General features: G+C 57.0%; 2 protein-coding genes across 2 annotated transcripts in view; one reads left to right on the top strand and one right to left on the bottom strand.

Moving 5' to 3' along the window:
- RSPH14 (radial spoke head 14 homolog) overlaps nucleotides 1–27,942 on the bottom strand; it is a 64,615-nt gene that overhangs the window by 30,888 nt on the left and 5,785 nt on the right. The gene's annotated exons all lie outside the window — the stretch shown is intronic.
- On the top strand, nucleotides 186–25,708 carry GNAZ (G protein subunit alpha z). Its single transcript, XM_016204287.2, has 2 exons — nucleotides 186–1,070; nucleotides 23,832–25,708. Exons 1-2 carry the CDS (start codon nucleotides 348–350, stop codon nucleotides 24,174–24,176), a joined length of 1,068 nt encoding a protein of 355 aa, XP_016059773.1. The 5' UTR covers nucleotides 186–347; the 3' UTR covers nucleotides 24,177–25,708.

The raw sequence follows: 27,942 nt of genomic DNA, 5'->3' as shown, positions 1-27,942 counted from the left end.
CTAGGCAGAGGCAAGTGGGTAGAGGCCAGTGGACGGCTTCCCACCACCAGGAGGACAGGAAATGACTGCTGTGCATCAGGCCAGGTGGCAGCCTGGGGAGGGGGAGTGTCACTAGAGGGAGGGCTCAGCCACCCCCCGCAGCAGGAGCGCCATGCCAGCTGCAGAAGAGGCGCTGGGGCAGGGGCTGCAGCGGGGTCTGGCCTCGCCCTGCCACCCGCATTGAGCGCTCAAGGGCGGCTGGGCTCTGTCTGCTGGGCACACCACCTGAGTCTCAGCATCCTGTTCCCTCGGGGTAGAGGGAGAGGCACCAGTCCTGTGTTCCTGTCTGGGCCCGCTGCTGCCAGACCATGGGATGTCGGCAAAGCTCAGAGGAGAAAGAGGCGGCGCGTCGGTCCCGGCGAATCGACCGCCACCTGCGCTCGGAGAGCCAGCGGCAGCGCCGTGAGATCAAGCTGCTCCTGCTGGGGACCAGCAACTCAGGCAAGAGCACCATCGTGAAGCAGATGAAGATCATCCACAGTGGCGGCTTCAACCTGGAGGCCTGCAAGGAGTACAAGCCGCTCATCATCTACAATGCCATTGACTCGCTGACCCGCATCATCCGTGCCCTAGCTGCCCTCAAGATTGACTTTCACAACCCCGACCGCGCCTATGATGCTGTGCAGCTCTTCGCCTTGACGGGCCCCGCGGAGAGCAAGGGGGAGATCACCCCTGAGCTGCTGGGTGTCATGCGGCGGCTGTGGGCAGACCCCGGGGCGCAGACCTGCTTTGGCCGCTCTAGCGAGTACCACCTGGAGGACAATGCGGCCTACTACCTGAACGACCTGGAGCGCATTGCTGCACCCGACTACATCCCCACTGTCGAGGACATCCTGCGCTCCCGGGACATGACCACGGGCATCGTGGAGAACAAGTTCACCTTCAAGGAGCTCACCTTCAAGATGGTGGATGTGGGTGGGCAGAGATCAGAGCGCAAAAAGTGGATCCACTGCTTTGAGGGTGTCACAGCCATCATCTTCTGCGTGGAGCTTAGTGGCTACGACCTGAAGCTCTATGAGGACAACCAGACGGTGAGTGGCCAGGCTTTTCTTCTGCTTGTTCCTGCCGCTGCTGGCTCCTGGGAAGCAGGTGGGCTTCTGGGTGTGTCAAAGGGTGGGGTGGGAGAGGCTGCCATCACAAGGGGGCCAGGGTGGCTCCAGCGAGGTATGTGTCTAGGAGTAGAGTGTAGAGCACAGCTAGTTCCACAGGCATCACAGGACCTCAGGGTCATGCTCTCAGGACATCTGCCACAGACGGCAGCTCTCAGTGACCATCTCAGCCTGGGGAGCCCCACTCTGACCTCAGTGCCCTGTCAGGCCCCAGGGCTCCAATACCCTCCAAGTGACCACCACACCCTAGGACTCAACCGTGCGGGGTCACTCCCTTGGCTATGGCTATCCTCACCGAGCTTCAGACGGCACTGCCCTCATAGCACTTGCAGGCCCCAGGTGCCCAAGCATTGCTAGCAAGTACTCAGGGTGCAAAGAGCCTGCCCTCTGCTGAGTGAGTCCTGCTTCTTGGCAACCAAGAACATATTGCTCAGAGTCCAGAGTAGGGGCCCTCAGCCACCTGGGTGTCAGGGAAGATTTGCTGGGGAGGCTGGACACTAAGAAGGCTTTGCTACAGGTGAGGTTGGGGTGCAGTCAGGTATGTGGGATACGCTAGGAGGGAGGTTGGAGGCCCTGCAGGACAAGAGATGATGAGACCCAGGCCAGGCCTCCAATTGTTGGTCCAGGTGGCAGCTCAGTAAAGTAAATGTACAAAGCACCTACTAGTGCTGGGCACCATGCTGGGTCCCAGAACAGCTGCTGTGGCCCCACAACCCCATGCAGATCCTGAGAATCTGGTATTGACAGGGTTAAGACCTGTTTCTGAGGTTTAATCCTCAGGGGTTGGGTCAGTGTGGGGCTCTTTCAGGTCCCCAGCCCAGGCTGAGAAGCACTGTGTGTGGAAGGCCACAGAGGTGATACAGTGCACAGAGGTGCCAAGGGGAAACCCAGGCCCAGTGCTGAGCCAGTGAGGTTTTGAGGGGAGCTGCTGAGCCAGAGGGCAGTCATTTTGCTAGTAAGTACAGGTGGGCAGCATACCACAGCCCAACCAAGGCAGAAGGCCTAGTGCATGAGGCGCCACAGCTCCCTGACTCCCAGGAATGGTGGTGGTGGAGGCCACACAGCCAGACAAAGGGATAGGTGTGGCCACGGTCTCCTACTGACCCTCCCTGCAGCAGAAGTTTTGTGCCAGGCAGAAGCACTGAGCAAAGACTCAGAATTTGCCCTCAAAAGGCCTTTGATCCTGAGGGGTGGGGCATGGAGGCAAAGGGTGTCCAAAAGGAGCTGTAAGTGGTGTGGGGCTATGGATGCTAGGGGCTTAGGAAGGCGGCGGCTGGCAGGAACCTAGGGGAAGGGGTGATGATGCTCATGGGAGAAACCCCCCCATGCTGGTAAATGGGGGGTCTGCCTTCAGGTTCCAAGGAACCAGGGCAATGGCAAGGAAGAGGTGACTTTTTAAGGCACATTGGGGGTTCAGCTGGGAAGTCCTAATTGGTCCTACAGCCCTGAGGTCTGTGGATGGCTGCAGGCTATGAGCACTGCTGGGCACCTGAGCATTCTTCTAGAGAGGCCTGCAGCTTTCACCAGGTTTGCAATGAGACCCAGCCTCTTGGAGAAGGGGCAGCAGCTGCAGACCACCGTGAAGACAGGAGGCAGGGCTCTCCCCGCTTTCCTCTGTGCATCTGGGGTTCTTCCAGAGCTGAGCTGAGGATACTATGTCCACAAGGACAGGCCCACCTTGCTCCCAGCACTATGTAGTGTTGAGATTCCAGCCACCCTACTGTTCTGCCTTCCCCTACTTCAGCACCATGTGTGGTTCTACGCATAGGGGACATCCCAACAGACAGACAAGGTCAGGCTCCTTGATGATGCATTGCTGTGGGTAGAGGGCTTGGAGCTAACCAAGCTCTGAGGCTCTGAGCCAAAACAAGGTGCCCAACCAAGGCCCTGGCACAGTGTCAGGGCAGGTCTTCCAGCCACACAGACTCTGGTGGTCGGCTCTTCGGGCTTTTGCCTTTTTCTGCTTGTCCTGAGGCTTGTGATAGCCTGCGCTCTGAGGCCTTCCGAGGACCTGGATCTCAGGCTGTCTTGTCTATCATCTCCAAGCTTGTGTGGCAAATTCCCTGGGTGCCGGGCTTGTCTCCCAGACTGTCCATTGGCAGGCTCTGACCGCCGAGCCTGTGCACACGGGTGTGTCAGGACACAGCAGAATGCCTGGGCCCTGAGTTGGTCCCGTGTTTCATGGAGGTATTTGGCTTTCATCTCTGTTCTCTGAAGCTGTCAACCAGGAGGTGGCCCAAGTGTCCTCAAAAACAGGCCCAGGGCCAGCCCTTCTCCTGCCCGAGGCCCTCCTGGCTCCAAGCAGCCCATCCTCATTTTCTCGCTGCCTCTTCCTCTTTGCTCTGGCCTTTGTGGGCTTCATTCACTCCCATATGCTATGCTTTCTCCAGCTTTAAGCATGACCACCCACCCTGTCCGTCATCCCCTTGCCCACCTGCCCCTGCCCTTCAGGTCTCATCTCAAGTGTCACCTCCTTGAGAGGTCTTTCCTGACCTCGGCCCGGTGCCTGCTCCTCCATTGCAGTCACTCTTTACAGGGTGGGTCCAGCTCATGTGCATGTGAGTGGCTGCACAGCCAGGCTGGGCGGATGACTGGGAGGGCCTCGTATTGCTGGCCTTCTCACGGCCCTGGCCCTGTGGGAGACCACAGTGGGAAACCCTGGGTGAGAACAGTGGCTGCTGGCGGGCTGTGGGGTTCTCTGTGAAGCTGAGCTTGCCTCCTGGAGGCAGCGGGCTCTGGGGCCACTCAGGGCATTTTCTAAAAGGAGGGGCTGGCAGTCAGGCCTGTGCCCCGCCTCCCGCTACCACCCTGGTCTCGGCAGGCCCAGGGAGGTGGTTGTTCACCAGAAAAGGAAATTCTTGACGAGAAACTCAAGCAAGCGAGGCTGGAAATTCACTGGATTCCAAATGGTTCTGACCTTTCATGCTCTACCAGCAATATCTCAGGATGGAAAACAAACAGGCTGCTGAGGAAAGACAATACCCGCTGCGATTTCTCCTGCTGCCGGCTGGCCACCGAGGTGGGCTGGCCGCCCAGGGGAGAGCCAGGCCAGGCTGCGAGGAGAGCCTGCCTCTCCCAGTGCCTGCAGGCAGCTCCCGTCCTGCAGCCACCGCCAGCAAGCCTCTCCTGTGCCCTTCCCCCGCCCTCCTGCTGCCATAGGCCTGGGGCAGGGCTGCCACCCTGCCTTCTCCTTTGGAGGGCCCTGAACTATTCTCCCTGTGCCCCAGCAAAGGAAAGGCAGCCAAGAACAGGCCTTGCCGATTTTTGCAGAAATCAAAGGAGGCTGGGGGCCTGGTTCCAGGCTCTAGACACAGAGCTCAGAGCTCTTCAACCCCCACTCGGCTCCAAGGCCTTGTCTTCCCCTGCCAGAGGGCTGGCAGAGCCCCAGCCCCCCACGCCTGGCAGAGGAGCCACAGCCCCCTACCCGCCCTCTGGCATTTGCGTCAGCATGTTGCCAAGGGTAACATCAGGATCTCTGGGCTCCTGGGCATGGAGGGCTGCAGCGAGTGCAGGGCAGCACCTGGGCAGGGGGAGGCAGATTCTGGAGCATTCACATACCATGGCATTGAGCCATGCCCAGCCTTGACCATGATTCCTCGCTCTTGTTCCAGAGGATTTCATGGGTCCACATCCCCCATGCAGTCCTCACAGGCACCCAGGGGCTCCACAGTTAGTGGGCCTCCACTGTTCCTACATGGGGCTTCCTAGACAGCGTGGGAGGCCAGAGCGCAGCCCAGAGATGTGTCACCTGGCTGATCATGCGGGGCGGCAGCTGTGCCTGCTGTCCCAGTCATGGGTGGGGAGACAGATGGAGACACCCAGGCTTAGGACAGGTTATGGGCCCAGGCTTATAGCTTGTGACAGCTGTGGGCTCTCTCTGTGCCACTTCTGCTGCCTGGGGAAAGCCCGGCCACCCTGCCCCAACCTGCCCTCTGCAGGAAGCGCCACTTCCTGGTGGCTCAGCCTTCAGTCTTTACCTATCCTGTGGCCCCTTCCAGGAGCAAAGGAAGACAAGCGTTTTAAATTTGCAGGTTCAGCCATGGCCCCACTCAGGCGCAGAGACCATCTACCCCACCGTGACAGCCCCAGAGGCCATGTGCCTGAGGGTCTGCCATAGGCTCCTTACTCAGCCTGCCAGCAGTCACAGGGGCTCTGCCCCCTCCTCTTTAGTCCCCTGACAGGTGGGACCCTGGTACCCTGCTGAGAATCTCAGAAAGCTTGTTGCCCAACCTTGGCCCCTGCAGATCTGCAAATGGACTGTGCAGCCACTTAATAGTGGAGGGAACCTTCAGAAGAGACAGATTAAAAGGCCTGGCTGTAAGTGTCAAAGTGTTCCCATGTGAGAACCCATAGGGGCTTTCTCACTGCCTACTTCCTGGCAAAGGTGTTGGTGTTCCCAGCCCTGTTTTGTGTCCGCTGTGCACCTGCTATGCAGGTGCAAGGCCCTTCCTAGGGGCCAGACACCAAGCTGGTGGGAGGGGACAGTCACACTCAGCAGTCACAGTGTCATTTCTACAAACCTTCTTGCTGCCTGGGGACACCTGCCCCCTCCTTCAGGACCCAGCAGGTAGCAGTTCCCAGTGGAATCCCCACCTTGGCTTTCATGCAGAACAACTGGGGCCACAGGTGGTCTGAGCCACAGCAAGGCTCACTGTGGGAGACCTGGTGTCCCCACTGCTTACCCCACAGATAGCTGCTTGATGTGTCAAGGAGGGTCCCTTGAAGGACAGGTGGGACACAGGACATACCCTTTAAGGGGTTAAGTTCTACAGGTTGCGGTTACTACACAGCCAGACTCCAGACTAGGGGGGTGACCTCTCCCAGCCCTGGCCAATGGCCCCTCCTTGTCCAGGTCCCTAAGCCCCTCCCCACCCCCACACAGGTTACAGCCCCCTTTTCCCACCTTGTACAGTGTGTGCTGTGGGCACAGGCCTGGCACCCACTGGTGCTCAGAAGACTTTAGAGTGGGCGAGAGGCAGGCAAGCTTGGGAAGAGCCAGAGTTCAGGGCCCTGACTTCCGGGTGTGCAGTCCCTGGCACACTCAGCTCTCCTGGGGAAGCCCCCTAGGTGCCAGGCCCTAGTGGGAGCATGCATGTGCAGTGCACCCCTGAGGAGGGGGCTGCTTGAGGCTGTCCTGCAAACAGGATACCACTGTGCTTGGTCATTCAGCCCAAAAAGGGAGCTTGATTTTGTGCTTTAAAAATGGCATGTCATGAGATGCTTTGAGGTCACACATGGTACTGCGCTAAGACAGGCTTTCGCCTGTTGATCACACAACTGGTTCTGTTTGTCCAAAGGAGGTGATTACAAAAGGGAAACGGCCAGATGTGATAATACCTCGGCTTAGATTTGGAAGCGACCTGGCCTATCCTTTAGTGTCCTTAACCAGACAGCTTTGCAGGTGAGGAAACTGAGGCCCACAGAACATCCATCATGTCCCAGGGCTGAGTCTGGTTCACAGGGAGGCCCTGGCACTGCTCACCAGGGATCCCAGGAAGGGCCTTGGGATATGGACTGGCTTCTGCACTTGGAGTTGGGCGCCATCCACAGGGAATCAGGGTGGGGGGATGCCATGTGACCAGCCTCCCTGTGGGCTGGGTGCAGGGCTGTCAAATGGCCATCAGAGTTGGCACTCCCTGCTGCCCCCACTCAGTCAGTAGCAGGACCACAGGGAGCCTGAGCAGAGCACACCCCCACTCTCTTTCCTGCTCCTGACTCGGTCAAGGACATAGATCCAGGACTCCTGCCATGGGGACTTGGGACAGTGCTAGAGATGAGCCACTGACCTGCCCAGAGGCCACCAACCTTCCCCCACCATGCCCTGGTTTACCCTAGTGCTCCTTCCAAACTCATGATTTGCCAGAACCACGTGCAGTTTATCTGAGACCTCCACAAGTCATGGTGACCCTGGGACAGCAGTGACTTCCTGAACCAGAGCCAGGAGGTGGGGCTTGGCCAACAGAGGTGCCTGGGTTCCCTCGAAGTGGACAGCCCCAGGTACAGATCTGAGGCTGTGCAAAGACAAAGGCAGTGAGAGAGCCAGGCTCTCAGTGGGACCATGACAGCACCTCCCTTGGAGGTGCAGCTAGGTGCTGGTGGGTGCAGGGCTCAGCTGGCCATGTGCTGTCTTTAGCTGGTGTCCCCCTGTAAGCTTTGTCTCTGTAGCCTGTTCCACCTCCCAAGCATCAGAGAGGTATGGCCAGTTGTTAGGGGGATGTTCTCACAACTGGATCACGGAGGTGCCCTGCCAGTGCTTATGAATAGTGCCCCCACCTTTATGCAGGTCCTCAGGCCCTGGGCTCATCCAAGGTCTTTTGCTCTGTTGCCTGGCCCTTGTCTTGACCCTAAAGAGGCTAAGGTCATCTGGTTCTTCTCAGTGGACCTGGGTCTGGGCCCGTGGCCCCCACTCAGTGAATGGCTGGCAGTGATGGGTATCTGCTCCCCAGGGCCCTGAGCTTCACATAGTTTGAGTAGGGTGCTGGCTCCAGCCCGTGATGGGCAGGGGCGAGGTAGAGGAAGGGTGGAAAAGGCAGCAGCCAGAACCAGCCCCTCCCCTGCAGCACAGCCTGGCACCTATTTTCAGCCCTTAGCACTTGCCAACTGGCATTTCAGTTTCTTGGACTGAGACCTCCTTCCCTCTGCCCCCAGGGAGGCATGTAGCCATTGAGGCCTTTATCAGCAGCAGCTTCCGCCACCCTCTTCCCGTCACACTGGCAGCTTTCGAGGACTCCCGTTTCCTGTCCACCTTTGGGCTTTTCTCCTTGCCCTGAGTAGGTCTCCTGTCAGATGTCAGCCAAATGAAAAGGACAAGGCAGGGCCCTTGTGCCCAGTATGTCCCATGCCTCTACCCCCACTCCACACTGCATGGTGGGGCTTTGGGGTCCTCCTCGTGCCTTTTCATCTATCCCCATCTCCTTCTCTTGGACCCAGCTCTGCCACTGAACAAACCAGCCACCCTTCCATGATGGTTGGATGCCATCCCCATCACTGCAACTCTCCCACCATGGCAGACCTTACCATGTGCCTTGGCAGGATCTGCATGGGGATGTCCACAGTGTTCCTCAGATCTCTGAGACCGGTGGCCCTCCCAAAACAGAAGCCAACCTGCCTGGGCTTGGGTGGGGGCCTCTTGCCCTGCTGACAAGCCTGTGTGGGTAGACCAGGCCCCACTTGCAGAGGAGGGCGCTAAGACCCTGGTTAGCGGGGCAGAGCCTCCCTGTCTGCACCAGTCCATTGGAGGGTGGAACTGGATGGTACCAGCTCACAAGTGCCATGTTCAATTTTTAGGAATTTGTGGGCCATTTGACATTGTGTTGGTAACTTAAAATCAGCCAGGTGAGAGTAATTCAGCACAGAACTCGGCAGATGCTTCAAATCAGCCTCCTCCCAATGGGTTGTTAAACATTCACCAGCCTACCACATCTGTGACTCTGAACCTGGCCCTGAGGGCCTGCCCAGTTATCCGTGAATTACAGGATTTACTGTCCGCATCTTTCTGAAAAGCCAGGCGTGTCCCTGTTTTCCAGCCTCTTCTGGGACTCTCAGTGATTCCCTACTCTAGCCCTGTGACTGCACGTGTTATTTCTGTTCATGTTCATCCCGCTTGAGAACGGTAATTTGCCAGAGTGGCTCCCGCTCATCCACCCCACCCCACCTCCCACTCTCCCCAAGCAGATTTACAAGAATCCTGCGCAGAGAAGCAGCCTCGGAGCTGGGTGGCTCTGCTCTCTCTGTCCGCACGCTAGCAGGCTCGCATGAGACCATCTGCTCAAGCTGGGGCTCTCCTGTGTTGTTCTCCATCTGGGAGAGAAAAGCTTGTTCTACCCATTCAGGAAACATTCTCCACACACCTAGTATGTGCAACGAGTCACCATCTAGGGACAGAGATGAGTGTCCCTTCCTCCCCTCAGGTCAGATGGGGACAGCATCAAGCAGTCCCTGGAGGGCAGGAGTGGCTTCCCCAGCGCCCACTTTCTGTGCTTGCTGTGGCTGGCCTCAAGGCCCCCTGTGAAGCAGCTCAGGCCCCAGTCACCCTGCAGAAGGGCCAAGGTCCCAGGCGCCGCATCCAGTCCCCAGCACAGCCTGGGGATGGTGGAGCTGGGGTTTGCCAGGGCCTCTACAACGCACACATCTGTGTACCTCCCACACCTCTGCCACTTGATCTGCTCTCAACGCCTCCATTCTGCGCTTACCGGGAGCTCCAGGACAGCCACCGGGCAGCAGGGTAATTAATGTCCTGAGCACATTAGCTCTGCTCCTTACGTACACATCAGAGCAGCTCTGAGTGTTAAGACGTAGATTATTATTGTTTAAGATATTTTTATAACTCAAGACTGAAAAACAACTACTGTGCTTTTCAAGAACGGACTCCAGGGAGGAGGCTGAAAGCACTGGAGGCCAAGCTGACTTGGGGACCCTCGGCATACATAGGGGCAGAAGTAGGGTATCTGCCACCCATGGCATCTTACAAGTGGCCCTGAACAACGAGAAATGCATCTGGTCTAACAGGATGTGGGGGGGTCATCTTCACCCATCTGTATGGCCCCCTGAGGCTCCAGTGGCTCTGGCAGTCTGGAATTTCTGGGAAGAAAGTAGTAACAGTCAGCTAAGGGAAGAGGCCCTGACATCCTAAAGGGATGCCCAGGATGGAGCAAAAGGTACCCCTACTCCTGCATGAGGTCCCGATGACCAGTTTCCTCAGTCCTGAGAACAAGCTCAGGCAGGCCCTGGGAGGCTGGGCTGCAGCTCGCCCAACTCTGTCTTCATCACCTCCTGGTTGACATCCCCTCCACTCATGCACTTTCTCTAATTTCATTAATAAAACCAGTCAGCCAGAGGCCCTGGACCTCTCATATCCTGAGGTTTCCACCAAGGCCAGCCCCAGGCCACATCCCCACACACCTTTTCTAGACTTCGGTGACTCTGGGAAGGCTGACGATATCTTGACTGAGGAGGCCTGGAGCCCGCAGGGCCACACAGCCTCCCTCCAGCAGCTGGGAAATCTCTGACCTGCTCAACATTCCCCAGAAGCCACAGCCTCTGGCTCCTGTGTCCCAGGCTCCAGGAAACCAGGTCTGTAGCTAATCATCATCTACTGATAAAAGAGAACACTATAGAACGGCTAGCCAAGGCAACCTGTGGTTCTGGAGCAGTTTACAACCCCTGGCCTGGCAGGAAAGATGCTAAGGGGAGACATCTGTGCCATGGCCCTTTGTCCAGTGCCCACTGGGCACCCAGGCATACAATTCCCTCTGGCTTCTCTTAGCCTCATCTGCCCAAGGACAGGACCTCTGGATGAGAGGGAACAGTTCTGGCCAGATGCGGCCCCAGGCCCTGGGCAGCCTCAGCTTAGATGAGCTGGTCCAGTCTTGGCTTCCTCATCTGTAAAGTGTGACAGGTCCTCAACTCAGGGACAGAAGAATGTAGTTTTGATAATACCTGCTATTGGCCTGTATCTGTGCATGGCGCCCATAGGACCCAGAACTGCAGGACTTGTGCTCTAATAAAGGAGAGTGCTGGGCATTGGAGCCTAGACCCCTGGATAGGCAGGTCAGCAAACCTCTCCTGGCTCCTGTGGCATCACCTGTGACCCTGGGAACCCTGCCTGATTGGGGTGGCTGGACAGGCTACGTAAGAACAGGAATGCCCTCCTGTCATTTTATTTCCCTCTCACCATAGACAACCACAAAGTCCTCTAACCATAACCCTAACACGTTGGTGTACCCTCCCCTCAAACCCTGTCCGTATGCTCCCACCCAGTGCTCTGTCCACAGACACAGCTGCTCCCAAGCAGCCTGTGCTGTGGCCACCCCAGACCACTCACAGTGCCAGCCTGTCCTCAGCTCATCATGGCTCTGTTGCCGGAGAGTCCTGCCTGCCTGTGGCTTGGCCTAGGGATCACCCTGAACTGTCCCCATGCTCTCCCCCCACACTGCCTGTCTGAGAAGACATGCAGACAGCCCTGGGTATCATGTGGGTGGGGTGCAGTGAGGTGTTTGGGGACCCACGCAGGAGTCACACCTGAGCTGCACCACCCAAAGGCCAAGACCACCCCTAGTGAAGACAGCCCAGGACCCAGAAATGGCCCGTCCAGCCTGTCTCACTGCCTCGCCTGAGAGGCTCGGGTGGTGTCAGCCAGGGTGAGCACTGGGAGGGCACTGTCAGCTGCTGAGAGCCTAGCCGAGTATGGGTGTGTCGACGACAGTAACATTCCCGCATGAGCCACACACTGCTTTCAGGTTTGGTCTGGTCTGGTTTTCACATTGCTGCTCACAGCTCTCTACCTGGGTTTTATAGCCCACCCATAGGCTACAGCGCAGACATGGCCTTGAGTCTGATCCTTACCACTGTCTAGAAAGTTTCATCTCAAAGTCCTCAGAGTTGGCCTGGGCCCTGGGCCCTAGGTCTAGGCAGTCCCTGTGGCTGATGGAAGCTGGGAAGGGGCTGTACATCAGCCTCTTGGCTACTATTTGTATATCTTGTGACCAGGTCATCAGCCAAGGATGGAAAAGTCATTTTCTTTCCTAGAGCAGGTGCTCTGAAACAGCAGGAAGCCCTTGTCCTGCCACTCTGATCTTGTATGAACTACTTCCAGCTCCTATTAGCAGTCCTAGCGGCCTGCCCAGCACCTGCTAGACTGCCACATCATGGGCAGGATAAAGCCACCAGCCACAGTGATGGGCAGTGGGTTAGGAGCAGCCATTCCCAGGCTTGAGGCCCCTGTTGTGGCAGTGCCTGGGAGCCACGGAGGGTCCCAGGGGCCTACAGAATTTCCTAAATCACATCCCAGTTGTGTGGCTGCAGCAGCACATGTATGGGCATCCTTGCTGGGAGAGGTTCTGTTGCTTTGATCAGATTCTCGATGGAGCCAAGACCCTGGAAAGCTGCACTTACCCAGCACCCCCACTTCCTGCAGAGGGAGAAGCCAGAGCTATAGCAGTGATGACCCAAATACTTTTTTTAAGGATGAGTATTTCTGAAATCGATCTTGTTGGCCCCATGTCTCCAACTTCTCGTGTCCCTGCAGGAACTAGCCCCCTCCCACTGCCAGTGGTTTCACCAGCCTTAGCTCCTAGAGGTGTGGCCCAGGGCAGTGCCCAGGAGTGCAGGAGAGCGAGCCTTGCTGAGTAGTGTCAGACAAGGGTATTAGACTACTGGGCTCCAGGGAGTCCTCTGGAGCTGAAATAGGAGAGGCTCCTTGCACTCTGGTTTCCTCCCAGTGAGAGTGAGGGCCTTCAAGCCCGAGGCCAGGCCTGGTGTGTGTTGGCAGCTTCCAGTCTGCATGCACCTGCATCCTGCTGTTTGCTAATTTCCCATCAGTGACTGACAGCAGGGGCACCTGGATTAAGCCAGCAAGATTTAACATAAAAATAAATAGGAAACAGTTTGCGTTTCAGTTGAAGCAAAAATGGATTGATAAAGGCATTCTTTTCTGCAGGGTGGGAGGGGGTCAAGGTGAGAGCAGGCCACAGGTCTTCTGGCCTGCCTAGTGGCTAGGGGCCCCTTCCGTCTCTGTACCTGGGCATGAAATGGGAGAACAGGACATGGGCACTCCAGGCCCTCTGAGAGTGAATGTTCCCAGTGTTGGCCTGGGAATTTGCTGCCCAGAAGTGGGAGTCTTTGAGCGTATCTGAGTCACTCCCTCAGTTACTGGATGCCTACCATCCATGTCACACTTACCCCGGGGCTGTGGCCAATACTTATGGGAGCAGGAGTGGTCTTTTCCGGCTCTAAGATCCTGCAAGTCATTGATTCTGAGGTTCAGTGAGAACAGAAAGCAAAACAGTGATGTGTGTGTTTGGGGCGCTGGGCCTGTGCTGGGGAACAGCAGTACTGACAGGCTTGGTGGCTGCCAGTGTCCTGGTTGGCCTGCTCAGCCTCCCCAAGGGGGCAGCTTAGTCAGATAGCTGAAGTCCCCTAGCTGGGGAACAAGAAAGTGCTATGGGTGCAGAGCCATCTCCAGCTCATTCCGGGGCCCTGGGTGGGGAATGGACATGGCTGTGGCCCCAGGGTTGTGTAGCCACCTGTGCCCATTCAGTTGCCCAGGCCCAGGCTGTTCCAGTGGCACAACTCTGGGCCCCTCCCATCCCTTGCCCAGCTCCTGAGTAGTTGAGCCAGTCTATCCACCAGACCAGCATGGGTTCAGAGCTCAGAACAGCCTTGAATGTTGGCCACAGAGTAGATGGAAGGGTGACGGCTGGACTGACCACACTTGTATTGTGGTGCCCTGGTTCTCAGGCTTGTGCCGGGTACTGTGAGCAAGGTGGTGGGACCCAGGCTGCAGTCCGTCCTCTCTAGGAGCTAATGTCTTGGTGGGAAAATAAGGACAGGGCAAAGGAAGGATGCAGAGTCCCCCACTGGGCCCTGACACACAACCTCTAAGCCCTCTAGCCCAGCAGGGATGGACCCCACCACACAGCAAGGAAACTCAGGCTCCGAGAACAAGTTGCCCTAGTGGCACAGCTGGTCTGTCACCTAAGGAGGAACCTTGGCTGTCCCCTGTGCAGGGGGCTGGGGCACCTGGGGGGTGCTGCCCTTTTTTATTCCTTAGGATCACTCCAGCCCCCTCCACACTGTACAGTGGGGAAACAGGCACCAGCAAACAGGTTGGCCCACCGAGGGTGGGAGCAGCAGAGGCGAGGCTGCCCAAGGCTGAACTGCTGCGTGCGGCAGGAAGTACTCTCTGCTCTTTCTGGCAGGTTCGGAACACGGGTTTCAGGCCATTAGGGCCTGAGTTACAGCTTTCCGGCAGCCTGTTATCTTGTTTAAACAGCCCTTGCTGTTTGAAGTGTCAGGCCTGCTCATTGCTGTTACTACGAGGTTTGCAATTGTCACTGGATGGGAGAGTCGGGGGACAGGCAAGCGGTGACTCTGACTTCTGGACTCCTCGGAACACACTCCCGCCCCAGAGAAGCCCCATCTGTCGCTGGCCAGAGGCCTGCGGGCTCAGCACTCTAAAATGGGCTTTCCTAGGTCCCCTGGGGTGGGCAGGGGCTGGGAGAAGAGACTGGGAGGAGGAAAGCCCCTCTCTCATCCCTGGGGGACGGTCGAAGTGCCCATGAAAACCTGAGGCCCAGAGTGTCTGATGGCAGGTGTTCTCCTGGTTGCTAATCTTTCTTTGTCACTGGCTAATCTCCCTTCTAACAAGTCCTGTGGCCTCAGGGCTGTCTGTCTGCAGGTGGCAGCTGGGGGTAGAGGAAGTGGGAGCTGGTGGAATGGCACGTCCTCACCACAGGAACACACCTGGCGAGTCGGGTCCTGGGGCCTCTGTACACAGTACCCCCTGGGGTTGGCCACGAGGGGCTGAAACAGGAAAATAACACTGGAGGCTTCATGCACCAAGACCTAGGATCATGTAGTTTCTGACCATTTTAAAGCCCAAGAGCACTTGCTTATCAAGTGCCTTTTCAGTCAGTTTTGCCAGATTGACCCGCCGAATGACGGAGCTAAAGTGAGAAAGGACACAGGCCAACTGTTAGCGAAAGCCCAGGACAGTACCCAGCCCTGCTGTCCCCCATGGTCCTAGCCAAATGTTAGGCATGGGGAGCAAGAGGCTGGGGAGAGGGGGAGACCTGGGGGCCCCTCCCCACCTGCCCTGTCAGACCATCTGTGGCCCAGACCTGCCTGGGGTAGGTGCACCTGTGCTGAGGGCCGGGCCGGGGCATTCCGGCACCCACGCCGCCTCACCCCAGCCCCCGCACACATGGCGGACAAGCCGAATGCACACAGCGTGCACCATCTGGCCCTGCCTCCCATAACCCAAAGTTCGGCAGAGCGCCCTGGCTGGGTGCTGGAGAGAGCAGACCCGCGACAGACAAGCACTGCACTCACGGGCAGACCGTGAGCCGTGACTACTGGGTCCAGTGGAGCTCGAAGCTGTGCAGCAAATTAACAGGAAGGATTATAACAACCATGTCAAGTGGGGTGAGGGTCAAGGAAGGCCTCTGGGAGCCAACTCTCTGTGGGTTAGGAAGGAACAGCATGGCCCCAAGGTGGAAGGGGAGGGTGTCCATGGGAGCCAGGCAGGGGTATGGGGATCATCCACTCATGATGGAAGCCACCAGAGAGCTTTGCCTGGGGGAGTAAAGTGATCCGGTCAGCTGTGGCGAGGAGGCAGGGGAGTCACAGAGTAGAAGCAGGGAGATGGGCCCCAGCAAGAGATGAAGGTGGTGGCAGGTGGAAGGCGAGGCCTAGACAGATTTGAAGGGGCAGCCGTGTTCTCTCCGCCCCAGAAGTCAGCTCATTCATCATCCCCTTTCCCTCCGTGCTGCCTGCCCTCTGGTTTGCATTGTGTAGTGTTGGACAGTTGGCACGTGTGTCCCTCCTCTGGGTGACTCAGTCATCATAAGTCAGGCTGCTCCCTGCTCTTCTCTGTCCCTCGAGGCAAGGAAGTGCTCTGCACTCAATGGGAGCTTAAGGTGTGTCTGAGAGTGACCATGAGAAAAGGTGCTGGGAGGACAGCCAAGGCGGTGGGGGCTGAGCTTGCATCTCAGCTCTGCAACCCACTAGGTGCTCAGTGGGTGGGCTCACAAGGCCTCCAGCCCTGTTGTCATTACCTGTTGACCACATTCCTATTGTGACCCATTTTACAATAGCCCAAAATAACTGTTGCCTCCTGGCCACCAGGAACTGAGGCTCTCGGGGGAAGGTCGAGTTCAAGCAGAACCAAGAGCCGCAGGGCAGCCCATCAGAGCAGTGGAGGGTCCTTGCTCAGGCCCCTACTCTGTGGGGCTGCTTCCTGCCTCCCCCACAGATGTCACCCAGGGAGCCCTAAGGCTGAAGTGAGCAAGGAGAGAAGGGGTTCAGATGAAAATGGGTAGGTGCTAAGGTGAGTGGGTGTCTGACCAAGGGTCCTGAGAGCAGAGTGGCTATAACTGGGGGAGGGGAAGGCAGGAGGGAGGAGTGTGGGACTGAGCTGCTGTCCCTGCTCATGTGTCTCCGTCTTAACACCCCAAGGGCCCAGGCTTGGGGAGTGAGTGGTTGACCCTGGGCGTGGGCAACTGTGGGGAGAGGGGCAGGCGGCAGCACTCCCCCGCTGAGCCCTATTGCCTGCTTGGCTGGTCGAAGCACCGCCCCTCTCTGTGCTGTCCCAGCAGACTGGCTCTGGGAGCAGTCAGGGGCTCATTGATTCATTAGCCTCATTAATCCAATTCTCCAGTCCAGCACTGCAGCATTCAGGTTTGCAGGAGGAAGAGGTGGGGAGTGCTAACCAGATTGGTCTGGAAGTGACCCTGGTCAGCCACCTCTGTCCCCAGACACCTCTCTGTTTCCTGAGGCCAGCAGCAGTGGGGGAAATGATAGGTCCAAGAAGGATCTGGTTGTCTGAAGCTCTCCTTGGAGAATGACAACCTGAGGGACCTAGGCAGGTGAGGTGAACCCTTTGAGTCCCAGTTTCCACATCTGTAAAATGGGGACACTGGAAGGAGCCCCACCACAGCCTCTCTCCCTGGTGTGTCTGGGGGCCCCTTTCAGCTACTTCTAAGAACAGAGCTGGGCATCTGGGTATCATGGTAGCCTCCACACAGAGGAGGAAGCGAGGCCCAGTGCTGTCACGGCCGTTGTTGAGGCTAATACTGCCACAGGGTGACATGGGTGAGACACCACCCAGTGCTCCATCAGTAACAATGCCATCTTCCTGTCTCCCGGTCTACCAGGAGGCTCCCCCCAGCCAGGAGCAAGTCACTGAAAGGGCCTTCCCACTGCCCGGCCCCTCAGGGAGAGCAGGGTCCCTTCTCTACGCCCAGAGGCCAACTCCCAGAGGCCCTTCTCTACGCCCACCCCAACAAGTAAACAGTGATGGACAGCTGTGGAAGGACACCTGGCCTGGCTCAAGAATCCGCTGCTTCCTCCTGCCATCAGTCTGTTGGTGTGTGAGGCTCTGAGGGTGGAGGCTTCCTCCTGGTTGTCATGGAAATGGCAGCAAGTCTACTGAGTGTCTGGGTACTAAGCTCAGCAGAGGGAGGGGAGCAGCCGCCCTGGGTGGCAACTGCTGTCACAGACAGCAGCTCAGCAATGGAAAGGACCTGAGGGGCCACCATGCTTCAGAACCCGGGAGCACAGAGGGCAGCTCAGAGACCTCCTCGCCCTCTGTCTCCCTGTGGGTGGCTGACCACGACCACATCTGCCCTCTTGTCCACACAGGGCTATGGTGATTCCATCCAGGTGCTGGGTAAGCCAAGCACACAGGCCCTGCCCTCCAGGAAGCTCATCCAATAAGGGGACACAGTTCCGTGGGGCGAGTGGGGGGTGGAGAAACATTCTAGCAGGCGACAGGAACTGGAGCTGCCTGGGGAGCCCAAGCTCCGATTCCCGGTCCCTGCAGGCGTGAGCAGAGATGACTCAGGCTCCCTCACCTACTCTCTTGCTGAGCCTCTGCGGAGAAGGAACAGCCATGCTGCCTGGCTGCATGGTTTTTGTCTGTCTGCCCATGTCTGTCTCCTATCATCAGCCTCCGTATGCATTGTAAGCTCCTTGAGGACAGGGGAGGGTGTACAATGACCTCCCCTCAGACTCAAAAGCAGAGTGGTGGCAACAGTCTCCAGGCCCCAGCCAGGCAAGAGAGGCAAGCACAGCCCAGCAGCCGAAGGAGACTCAGGAAATCTCTGGCCTTGAGGCAGGACCAGCTGCTGCCCCAACATCTGTGTGGGTTGTGGTGGGGCCCAGAGGATGGGAGGAGGCCGTCAGAAGAGGCTTCTTAGAATGGTGTTAGAAGAGGCCTCGAAGCCCAGTGCTCAGGACAGTGCGAGCATGCTGGCAGTGCTAGCCACACACACACCACCCCAAACTGCTCCAGCGTCTTCTGGGAATAGTTTGGGAGAGGAAGTGACACATCTCGGGTCACATTGCATTTGGTGGTAGAATGATGTCTGGTGCCCCAGCCAGCAGAGCACATCTATACAAACACAGGGCCGACAGGTGTCTCCATCCCACCCCACCCCACCCCAACCACATCCTGACCATCCTGGCCCCTAACAGTCCATAGCCCTGTGTGGACAAGAGGGCAGATGTGGTCGCCTGGGTGGGCTGTCTGAAATCCAAGTTCTCTTGTTTCTAACCAGAGGCCTGTGATCATGGCACTAGAGAAGCCACAGGAAATCGCTGGTGCCCAGAGCCCAGGTTCACACCCTCAGGCAGGTTTAGTCTCACCCATAACACAAAGGGACCTCTGCCCCAGGCACCTGAGGAATGATAGGCATTGCTCCTGGCATTTGCGCAGAACACCTGGCTGGCTGGGACACCAGTGCCCAAGGCTCCCCCTATACCCCGTACCATAAAGGAGGACACCCAGCTGCATTTCTGGTTTCTAAGGGACCCTGCTCCCCCAGTTGCCACAGTCCCAAGCCCTGCCTGGGAGTCCCTCAGCTTCCTTGCCCCCACATATACCAGACTTTGGTGCTCGCCAGGTCATTTGCCCGTTGACCCATCAGTCAGTGGCAACCTGAGACACTGGAAAGTCCAGGGTCATAGTCGGTTGAAACACCTGCATGGGGTATTTGGCCAGCGGTGCAGGGAGCACGCGGTGTGCCACCAGGACAGATGACCACAACCAGCAACACGACGGCACTGGGACAGGGGATCTGGGGTCAGGGAAGGAGTTGCTGGCTATTGGAGGAAGAGATGGCCAGTAAACAGGACAGCTGTCCTGGAGCCTGGATAGGGCTGTGGTCCTGCGAGGGTGGGGACTTCAGGCTGGGCCCCAACCAGGAAGCACTGGGCAAACAAATAACAAATGTGGGGGTCGAGAGAGCTTGGTGCAGCTGGAACCTGTGCAGTCACCAGAATGGGCACCCAGCTGGAGGAGTCCAGAAAGGTCCACCAGAGCCAAATCCTAAAAGCAAGAGGGAGGATGCCTAGGCCAGACTTCCCCCGTCAGCAGGGTTCAGGATGGTCCGGGGGGTCATGAGGCTCCTCCTGTCTTCCCGGCCCACAGCATAGGGCTCTGGGCCTCACCTGCCCCTGCCAGCAATTGAGGAGGAGGGGCAGTCAGCACCACACGGGATGGACACCAGACTTGACCAGCTTGCCGCTCACTGTGTCAGCAGTGCCCCTATGCCCCTTGAGCCATATCCTGCTGGCTGACAGGATATGTGCCCCCTTAGTGCCCCCAAGCCTTCCACCACAAAGGGACACCAGAGGCTTGTCTGTCACTATAAAAGGTGCCAGTTTGATGGCCAGCCTCATATGAAACCTCCCTCTTGGCCCATCCAGCCAGGGTGCTGCCAGGCAGCCTTAATGTCCAGGTCCCGCCCTTGGCGCCCTTGGAGCCTGGCACTCCGTTGCCCTGATGGGGCCTGGTGGCTCAGCTGCAGGATGGGCAGCCACGGGGCTGGCTTCATCCTGGTGAATGGAGCTCATTCATGTCCACAGCCCAGCCTCCCAGCTCTACTTGCACTGTGAAATGCTGAATCCAGTTCCCATGAGCACACTGTCCAGGCTTTTCTATAATGGGCAGACTTGGGCTTTCCAGTCTGTAATAGAACTGAGAACTCATCCTAGAGATGAGGAAACTGAGTCCCAGGGCCAGAAAGAGCCTCTCCCAGCCTTTGCCGTGTCCTCTCCTCCACGCCAACCAGCGTGCCCCCCCCTGCAGCTCCAAGCCTCTGAGCTGGTCATTGTCCCAACACCTTTCCCTTCCCCTCCCTCTTCCTTTCAGAGCCCTTAAACCACCACCACTACCCCCCCCCAAGCCCAGTTTAAATGCCTCCTACTCCAGAAAGCCTCCCCTTTATCTCACAGTCATGTCTGACGGCTGCTGGCAGCATCTTGTGCCTGGGTGTGGGGACTAAGCTTTCCATGCATGTCACACAGCCCTCAGCCTCCATGCCACAGAGCCACCACTGCAGCTGGGCAGCCACATCCCACAGTGGCTTTGTGCTGGGGGTATAGGGAGGTAGATCTTCCCATGAGAGGCAAGAGTTGAGGGACACCCCAGTGCCAAGGCGAGGGGCTGTGAGTGGCACAGGAGAATGATCACTGGGATGACAGCGGCAGCCACAGGATGAGGCCCAGCAGTCCCAGCTTCTCACATCAGCACCTTCATTCCTTCTCACGACAGCCCTGACACTGAGTGCCACAACCACCCCAAGTTCACTGGTGAGGAAACTGGAGCCCAGAGAGAGAGCGTGTCCAAGGCGTGGCAACCACTGGTGGCGAGAGTGAACCCCGGGCCTCTGGCCCCAAACCCCGTGCTCATTACCAGGGTTATCTGCCCTTTCGTGACAGCAGGAGAGCCTGCGTGGAGAATCGGGACTACCCTCACTAACCTTTGAGCCTCAGCTCACCCTAGTCCCTAGGATGTTCCAGGAGCCAGTCGGGTTAAGGCCACCACAGGTGCACAGCATCGGTGCATGGAGTGAAGGCATCTGCCAGAGTTTGGCACTGAGCAAAGATAACTCAGGCCATCTTAGGGACGGATTATCAGGAGCAGCCACGGTCTAAGCAGGCGACATCCACATACCACCCAGTGGTGCTGAGCAAATTAGGAGCTGTCAGAGCAGAAGCTAGAGGATGTTTGTGTCAGGCTGATGGAAGGGGCAGCAGGAAAAGGGGTGACATGCTACGGTCATGCCAAAGCTGCTCCTGGCTTCTGTTGCCAGAGGGGGCCAGTAGCACCTGAGGGTGACCCCTACTATGTCTTAACTCCTTCGGGGCCCTTGGCAGCAGCTCTGACCCATGACACCAAGTGGGCAGAGTTAAAGGAGAACTGAGTGGCAGGGTGGAACCTCCCACAGGCCAGGGAGGAGATGAATGGGGCCACAGCTGGCACCCAGGCCATGCACACCCAACCAGAGGTCAGCTGTGCCAAGGAAGGCCCCAAAAGCCATACCGAGAGACTGGGACTTAATCCTGGTACAGGCAGCACAGCCAGACATGTGCCACAGAAAGTTGAGTGAGGTGCAGAGGAGAAGTCAGGGGTGCTTCCAGGAAGAAGAGGCCTTGAGCGAGGGTGAGCAGAACATGGAGGTGGGAGGAGAAGGGTAGCTGATGGCTACACTGCTGCTGCCTGGGCGGTGGGCTCTCACTCCTCCCATACTCACACTCGTGCATGCTTCTCGAAGTTTCCAGAATTACATCCCAAAATAGCAGGCTCTTTTTTCAGTGATTTGTGATTTGAGGTGTCAGGGTGCTGCTCTACCAACCTGGGGGCACTTGGGCTGCAGTGACGGTGACACCATGGGCACAGTGTCAAAGGACCAGAGGGCTCTGGTGAGACTGCACTGCCACAGTGACCATATGAGCGAGTGCGAGGGGCAACCGAGGGCACAGCTGCTTCCCAGCTACCTCAGGAGACACGTGCCTGAGTTCCAGAGATTTCCAAGCCAGCAACCTGAGTCTTAGATGTCCAGGCTCCAGAAAGTTGCCCAGGGTCAGAGGTTCACACTGGGCAGAGGGCTCTCAGTGCATCAGGACTCGGGAGCTGGTCATTGGGGTCTGGAGTCAGGAGCCTCGGGTGTGTGCTGAGCAAGAGGAGGACAAGTTGGCCGTGCAGACAGGAGGGGTCACCCCACTCAGGACCCGGCAGCTGAACTGCACACATACACCCTGCAGAAGACCGACCAGCCGAGCCCCGCAGGACTGGTGGCCTGAACACATGCACCACCTCAGTGTGTGGAGGAGGCCCTCCTGCCGCTCTTCCCAGACTCTGCCATCTGTCTACCCAAGCAGGGCTGGGCTGGGCACAAGAGCTACCCAACTCACCCCAAGTGACCCAGCAGGGCTCAGGGAGGCAGGCCCTGGCCCCCAATCAGATACCCATGCCAGGACCTTGACCATGTCCCCTCTGCCTGGCGCCCATTCTGGGTTTGCCCACCCACCCTTGAACCTCAGCTCCATCCCCAGCCACCGGCCTGCTGGGTCCCACCTGCTGGTGGCCACACCATCCCCCTCTCAGCCTTGGGGGAAGCCCCCTGTCAGGTTTCCGGGTGTCCATCACCTGTCATAAGAGCTGGGGCCTGTCCCTGACACTTAAGGTGTGCTCAACAAGTATTTGCTCAATGAATTAATGAATATGTGCTAATGGCTGCATCTATTATTTATCTGATGTAAAATTTGGGGTCAGAAGCACAGCCCCTGATTATGGCATCAGTCCCATGAGAAATGACAGCTCTGTTAGGCTTTACTGTGTGGCTTCCAGGAACCCATTAAAGTTAATTACACTCCAGCAGAATGTGACAATTCTAGTCCACCACTTAGCTCTCACATTTGGAAAACTGTGCAGCTCCTCCAGTCACTGCTGGGAATGGGGTTTCTGCATTCTGTTTATCTCTGCGGAAAGGTCCCCCCCCCCCAGGCCTGAGACTCCTCACTTTTCAGAGCTTGTTCTTCCTGAACTCTTTCTTAAAAAGGCGCAACATTGGTTTTGAAGAATGTGATCGGCCAGGCGGAACATGGGGTCTCAGGGCAGCTTCTCTCTTATCAGGGGTAATGACCGTGCCTCTGGGCATCCTCCCCCAACTCAGCCTGGTTCCTTCTCAGCACTGATGCTGTCGGACCTGTACCTCAGACAAGTCAGGGTCTGTGGGAGAGCAGGATTTCAGTGTGGATCCCCCACCCTGGGATAACCTCCCTTGGGCCCAGTAGCACCGCCTGTCCACCCCAGAAATGCAGTGAGCCTGGAGCTCCAGGACGTGGGACTTGGAGCACATTACCTGCCTCTTTAAGCCTCGGTTTCATCGTCTGTACAATGGGAATAGGGAGGTGTGAGGATCTGACAAGCGGTGCTGTGTCCACACTGCCAGCACCAGCTGTAGTTTCATTGCTACCACATCGGTGGTATAATTTGGTCAGAAAAGTTCTTAAACCAAAAGCCTCAGATGTAAACTGGTTCTAGATTTTAGACACTCAGCTTGTTCATTTTATCTTAAAACAAGAGACAGCTTCCACCAGCAGTAATTCAGCAGGAGTAGAAATTCCTTTAGCAGAGCTGTCAGTTCTGTGTGGAAACTCAGAGAGAGGAGGTAAAGAAGGGCTGGACCACTCTCTGTGGTCCCTGCACCTGAGCCACCATCCTGTGGCACACCAGGGGGTAGGGGCATGGGATCTGCCCTGGGCCATGTGTGACCTCCAGTGAGCCTGAGGCCCAGCAGCGACAGAGGAGCAGACACACACACACACACACACACACCCCACTCTGAACTGGAGTCTTTGGTTTCAAAAGCTCAGGCCATCCCCTCACAAATTCCAGCTGAGGACTGACAATACTTAGCAGAGCAGGATCGAGGCTCAAAGGATGGGGCCCAAACCCCAGCAGGCCGCAGCTGACCACCAGGCAGCAGGCTGGCCATGCTCACATTGAGGGAGACAGGATAGTGTCTCCCATGGGCGACCTGAGCTTGCATGTGCCAGTGGGGCAGGCTGGGCCTCAGGGTGTAAGGTTAGAGATGCCCAGTAAACCGCGCCCAGGGAGGCCAGACTGGAGCCCCAAAGCCACATGTCACCCAGAGGAGGGTCCAATAGGGAAGGAGAGCCTCTTACAAACACACGCCAGGCTCTGGGGCTTAGAGGGAGGCGCCAGCCACTTCAGGGCTCCAGAGCCTGTGGGAGATGGTGAAGACAGTTCACCTGGCAGAGGAAGGACTCCCAACAGAAGGGAGCTTTCGTGGGGGCCAGCCCTGGGCTGGGGGGCTCCTTCCCAGCAGGGCCTCGCTGCGCGCCCGGGTTAACGCCCGCACGTTCCCCCCGCAGAGTCGGATGGCAGAGAGCCTGCGCCTGTTCGACTCCATCTGCAACAACAACTGGTTCATCAACACCTCGCTCATTCTCTTCCTGAACAAGAAGGACCTGCTGGCGGAGAAGATCCGGCGCATCCCGCTCACCGTCTGCTTCCCCGAGTACAAGGGCCAGAACACCTACGAGGAGGCCGCCGTCTACATCCAGCGGCAGTTCGAGGACCTGAACCGCAACAAGGAGACCAAGGAGATCTACTCCCACTTCACCTGCGCCACCGACACCAGTAACATCCAGTTCGTCTTCGACGCAGTGACAGATGTCATCATACAGAACAATCTCAAGTACATAGGCCTTTGCTGAGGGGCCAGGGCCAGCCCGCTTGCCTGTGACGAAACCCCTGGGGTGTCACACCCCAACTCCACTTGTGCTAGGGAGACCCAGCCCAGGGGCAGAAAACGGGGCCTGAAGAATGTCCCCGCGCCCCTCCGCCTCCTTGGCCCCCACATTTCCACAAACATAAATATATACGGATAGATTGCTAGGTAGGTAGACACACGCACGCACGCGCACACAGTCTGGAGACGGCAAAGTTCCCAAAGCGTCGCAGTCTCTTGAAGATTTGAGGGGCTGTCACCAAGTTCCCTACGGGCCCTTCCCTCTTCCTGAGTTGGCCCCACTCTGCATGGGGGCCCCCCCGTGGGACTGCGGGGAGAGATCGCGGGGCCACCTAGATGAGGCCAGCTCTGCCCTAGAATAGGGACCTTGCCGTTGACCAGGAGGGGGGACCAGAGAAGGTCCGAGCTCCTTCGCTGCTGGACACGCGCTCTCTGGCCTACTCAGTACCACGTTCTGCGTTCTGGAACCAGGGTGCGAGGCCAGGTGACAGCACTAACCAGACCTCCAGCCACTCACAGCTCTTTTTAAACAGCTTCAAAATATGCAGCAAAAATCCACACAATGACATGAGTGGCACGATTTGTTTCCAACTAGGCCAGCTGGGTTCCAGCTTTTCTTCTACTCGTCTGATGTTTTATAAATCAAACCTGGTTTTTCTTCTCTAACATCCTTTTTTTTTGGCCAAACCTCGTGGTGTTTCGCAAAAAACAAAAAACAAAAAACCAAAAAAAAAAAATTCAAATGCAGTTGGGTGTTCTTTTTTAAAATGCAGATTTTCAAAACCTATTTTTTTTTCAGGTGGTCCTTTTTGTGTCTGGCTTGCTGAGTGTAACAGTTGTTATCTGGACGAGTCTGTCCCTTGCTCCCGAGCAACGCTGGGGTGACGGCCGCCCTGTGGCAGCCTCGCAGGGCAGCGTTGTGCATACGCCTGTGCCGCGTCCTGTTACTGGTGCAGTTTCTGCTTCGTTTTTATTTCAGAAAATAAATGTGATGTATTTAAAGAAGGTTCTTCACCTAGGAGCGAATGAACAATAGCTAACTGTCTTGGTATTTAAAGAGTAAATTATCTGGCTTTGCAAGTAGAGGAAGGGGAGGCGAGAGACAGGGCCCTGGCCCCAAATACCCCGCGCCTGAGGCTGAGAGCAGCTGCGACCCCTGTGAAGGCTCAGCCAGTGTTGTAGCCTGAGGGAGGCCCTGCTGGGACCACCAGCTCCAGCGCGTTTTGCCCCAGGGCCCATGGTACCTGCCACCATGAAAGGACCTTGGCCAAGGATTGCGTGTAAATACGAACCCCTGCTGCCGCTGAGAGGGAAGGCACCGCCAGAGACCTTGCCAAATCTTCTCTCTTTGCCTTTGTTCGGTACCCATGTGTCCAAGGTCAGGGCCAGAACCACAGCCAAGGACTTTAAGAGACGTACAGAGGAAAGAGGATCTGGTATGGTATGAAAGTCAAAGATTGTCTACTTTAAGAAAATAAAATATCCTGAATGAGCCAAGCCTTGTCCCAGCGTGCTGTGTGTGTGCAGGGCTGAGAGGGTGGCTGGGACACCTTCCATCCTGAGGTTCCTTTCTTTCTGTACCTCCCCTCCTAATACATTTAGGTAAAATCATCTTGAAATGAACATCAAAAACAAACACCCACAAGAGAGGAAAGAACCTGCAAAAGGGGAGCTCTGCCAGGCCCATGTGTCCTGAGGGGCTGAGGTTTGGGGGTGCTGATGTCTCCTGCTCCTCCCGCTGTCCCCAAGATTTTGCCCTGGCTGTACTGTCATCCAGACTCCTCATACCCATAGACACCTCTGCCAGGGTCAGAGTTGTCCCCACAGAGCAGAAGAGGTGCCGAGAGTCTAGAGGGTGCCAACAACCCCCAACAGTGTGGGGTGGCCCTGCAGGATGTGGGAAGGAGGTGTCCCCGCAGGCTCACCAATTGCTGACTGATTAGAGGCATCTCCGTGTGGTGGAAAGCACTAATCAGAAGCCAAGGGAGTTTGTTCACCCTGCACTAGGCTTCTTACAAAGTATTTAACACTCACTGCTGAGGCAGGTTGTCTGCAGCAACCCATTTTATAGATGAAAGGGCCCAAGGTCAAGGTCAGGGAGTGGGGGGGCAGTGCCTCCTGAGGACTGCATCCTCCCCTGGCTCTGCCCCTGATCACTTTGTGCCTGGACGGAAGGGACAGAAGCCCATGGGGAGCACAGAGCCACCCTTTGTCACCTCCTTGAACCCAGGACCCACAGAAAGCCATGGGTGAGGGGCAGCAGACACATGCACGCACACAGGTACACACAGGCAGATACTCAGCGCTCAGTCACACACAAACCTGGCTCTCCCCGCCCACCACCGCCACCCCTGAGCCCACGAGGGGATTCCCTTCAAGCCTTCCCACGTCACCAGCAGAAGCCCAAGGCGGCTCTTTTATAAGAAGAAACAACGTGTGACCTGTAATCATTGAGGCTTATTTTGCGCTTTTAATGCCAACTGTGAAAAGATCAGTAATCTCACTGTGAGCATCTTTAACCTAAAAATACACGGCTAGAGGGAAATGGAAGAATTCTGCCTCCTCTCCTAAAGCGTTCAAGGATGGGAGGAGGCTGCCCTGGGCCAGCCAGGTCAGTCCCTCTACCCTGAGGTGACAGGGCCAGGAGCAGCGGGAAGGGTGGGGACTGCTCTGGGCCACCTCACCAGGCAGAACTGTGCACTGCGTGAGGGGAAGAGCACACATTTTGCTTCTCTAGTGGCCACTCCACCTAGAGTTCCACTACTCACGGCTTCAGCTCCCTCTGGACACAGTCACTCAATTTCTCTCTCTAGCCCTGATGGTATTTGACTCCAGCACCTCAAAACTATCAGGATCAAACCTGTGTCCAGACATCTCCGAGTTGTGTCCTGTCCCTCCCTGGCCTTGCCCTGCTCCTTTCTAAGGCCAAGGAGCCAGTGTCCACAAGAGAGGCCTGAGCATGTCCTCATGGCTCCCTCCCCCCAGGAAGGGACATCTGCCTCCACCCCCACGGTACCCCCAAGCCCAGGCTGCACACAAGGGTCAGGACAGAGCGGTCCTTACAACATACGGCAGTTAAAGCTGGGCCAGCGGCTCCAAGCCTGGCACGGGAACAGATGACGGGAAGGAGCCAGGCCAGACTCCCAGGTGTGCCAGTCAGGGCCCGAGATCACTGTCAGAGAGAGGGCCCAAGGGGGCCTGGGCATGGTCAGTGGGTCCGGTAGAGGGACACTTCCCGGGCACCCCAGGCTGTTTAGCTGCACCCCAAAATCCAGTTTTAGCATTAGAACTGAACACCTGGCCACAAAAGGAGACACGTTTCTTCCAGAATTGCAGGCGGTCACTCAGGGAGCCTGGACCTGCAGCCTCTGTGTGACATTTGCCTCTGCAATCCTGGTTTCTCCTCTCCTGAAACGGCACCACCCTGAAGCCCGAGATCCACAGCAGGGCCAGTCGGGCTCTGATCAGTCCTGTGGCGCCCTTTGCTGGTTACTGTGGCAAACCACACAGTAAACCAGACTCCACCCAGCACAAGGACTCAGGAAAGATCTCCATTCTCTCCCAGATAACCCAACACATTTGTCAAACAAACGAAGGGGTGAGTGAGTGAATTGCAGCAAGAAAACAACAACAAATGATCTTCAAATATTTGGCATAAGACCCACTAAGCAGCCAATAGTTGTTGAGTACCAGCCACATGCCAAGCACTCCACCCACCTGGGGTAGAAGGT

Source organism: Miniopterus natalensis, chromosome 20 (assembly GCF_054644295.1).
Source record: "Miniopterus natalensis isolate mMinNat1 chromosome 20, mMinNat1.hap1, whole genome shotgun sequence".
In the NCBI taxonomy this organism is placed as follows: domain Eukaryota; kingdom Metazoa; phylum Chordata; class Mammalia; order Chiroptera; family Miniopteridae; genus Miniopterus; species Miniopterus natalensis.
The sequence above is the reverse complement of the archived record's forward strand: the minus strand, read 5'-3'. Positions and strand labels throughout refer to the sequence as shown.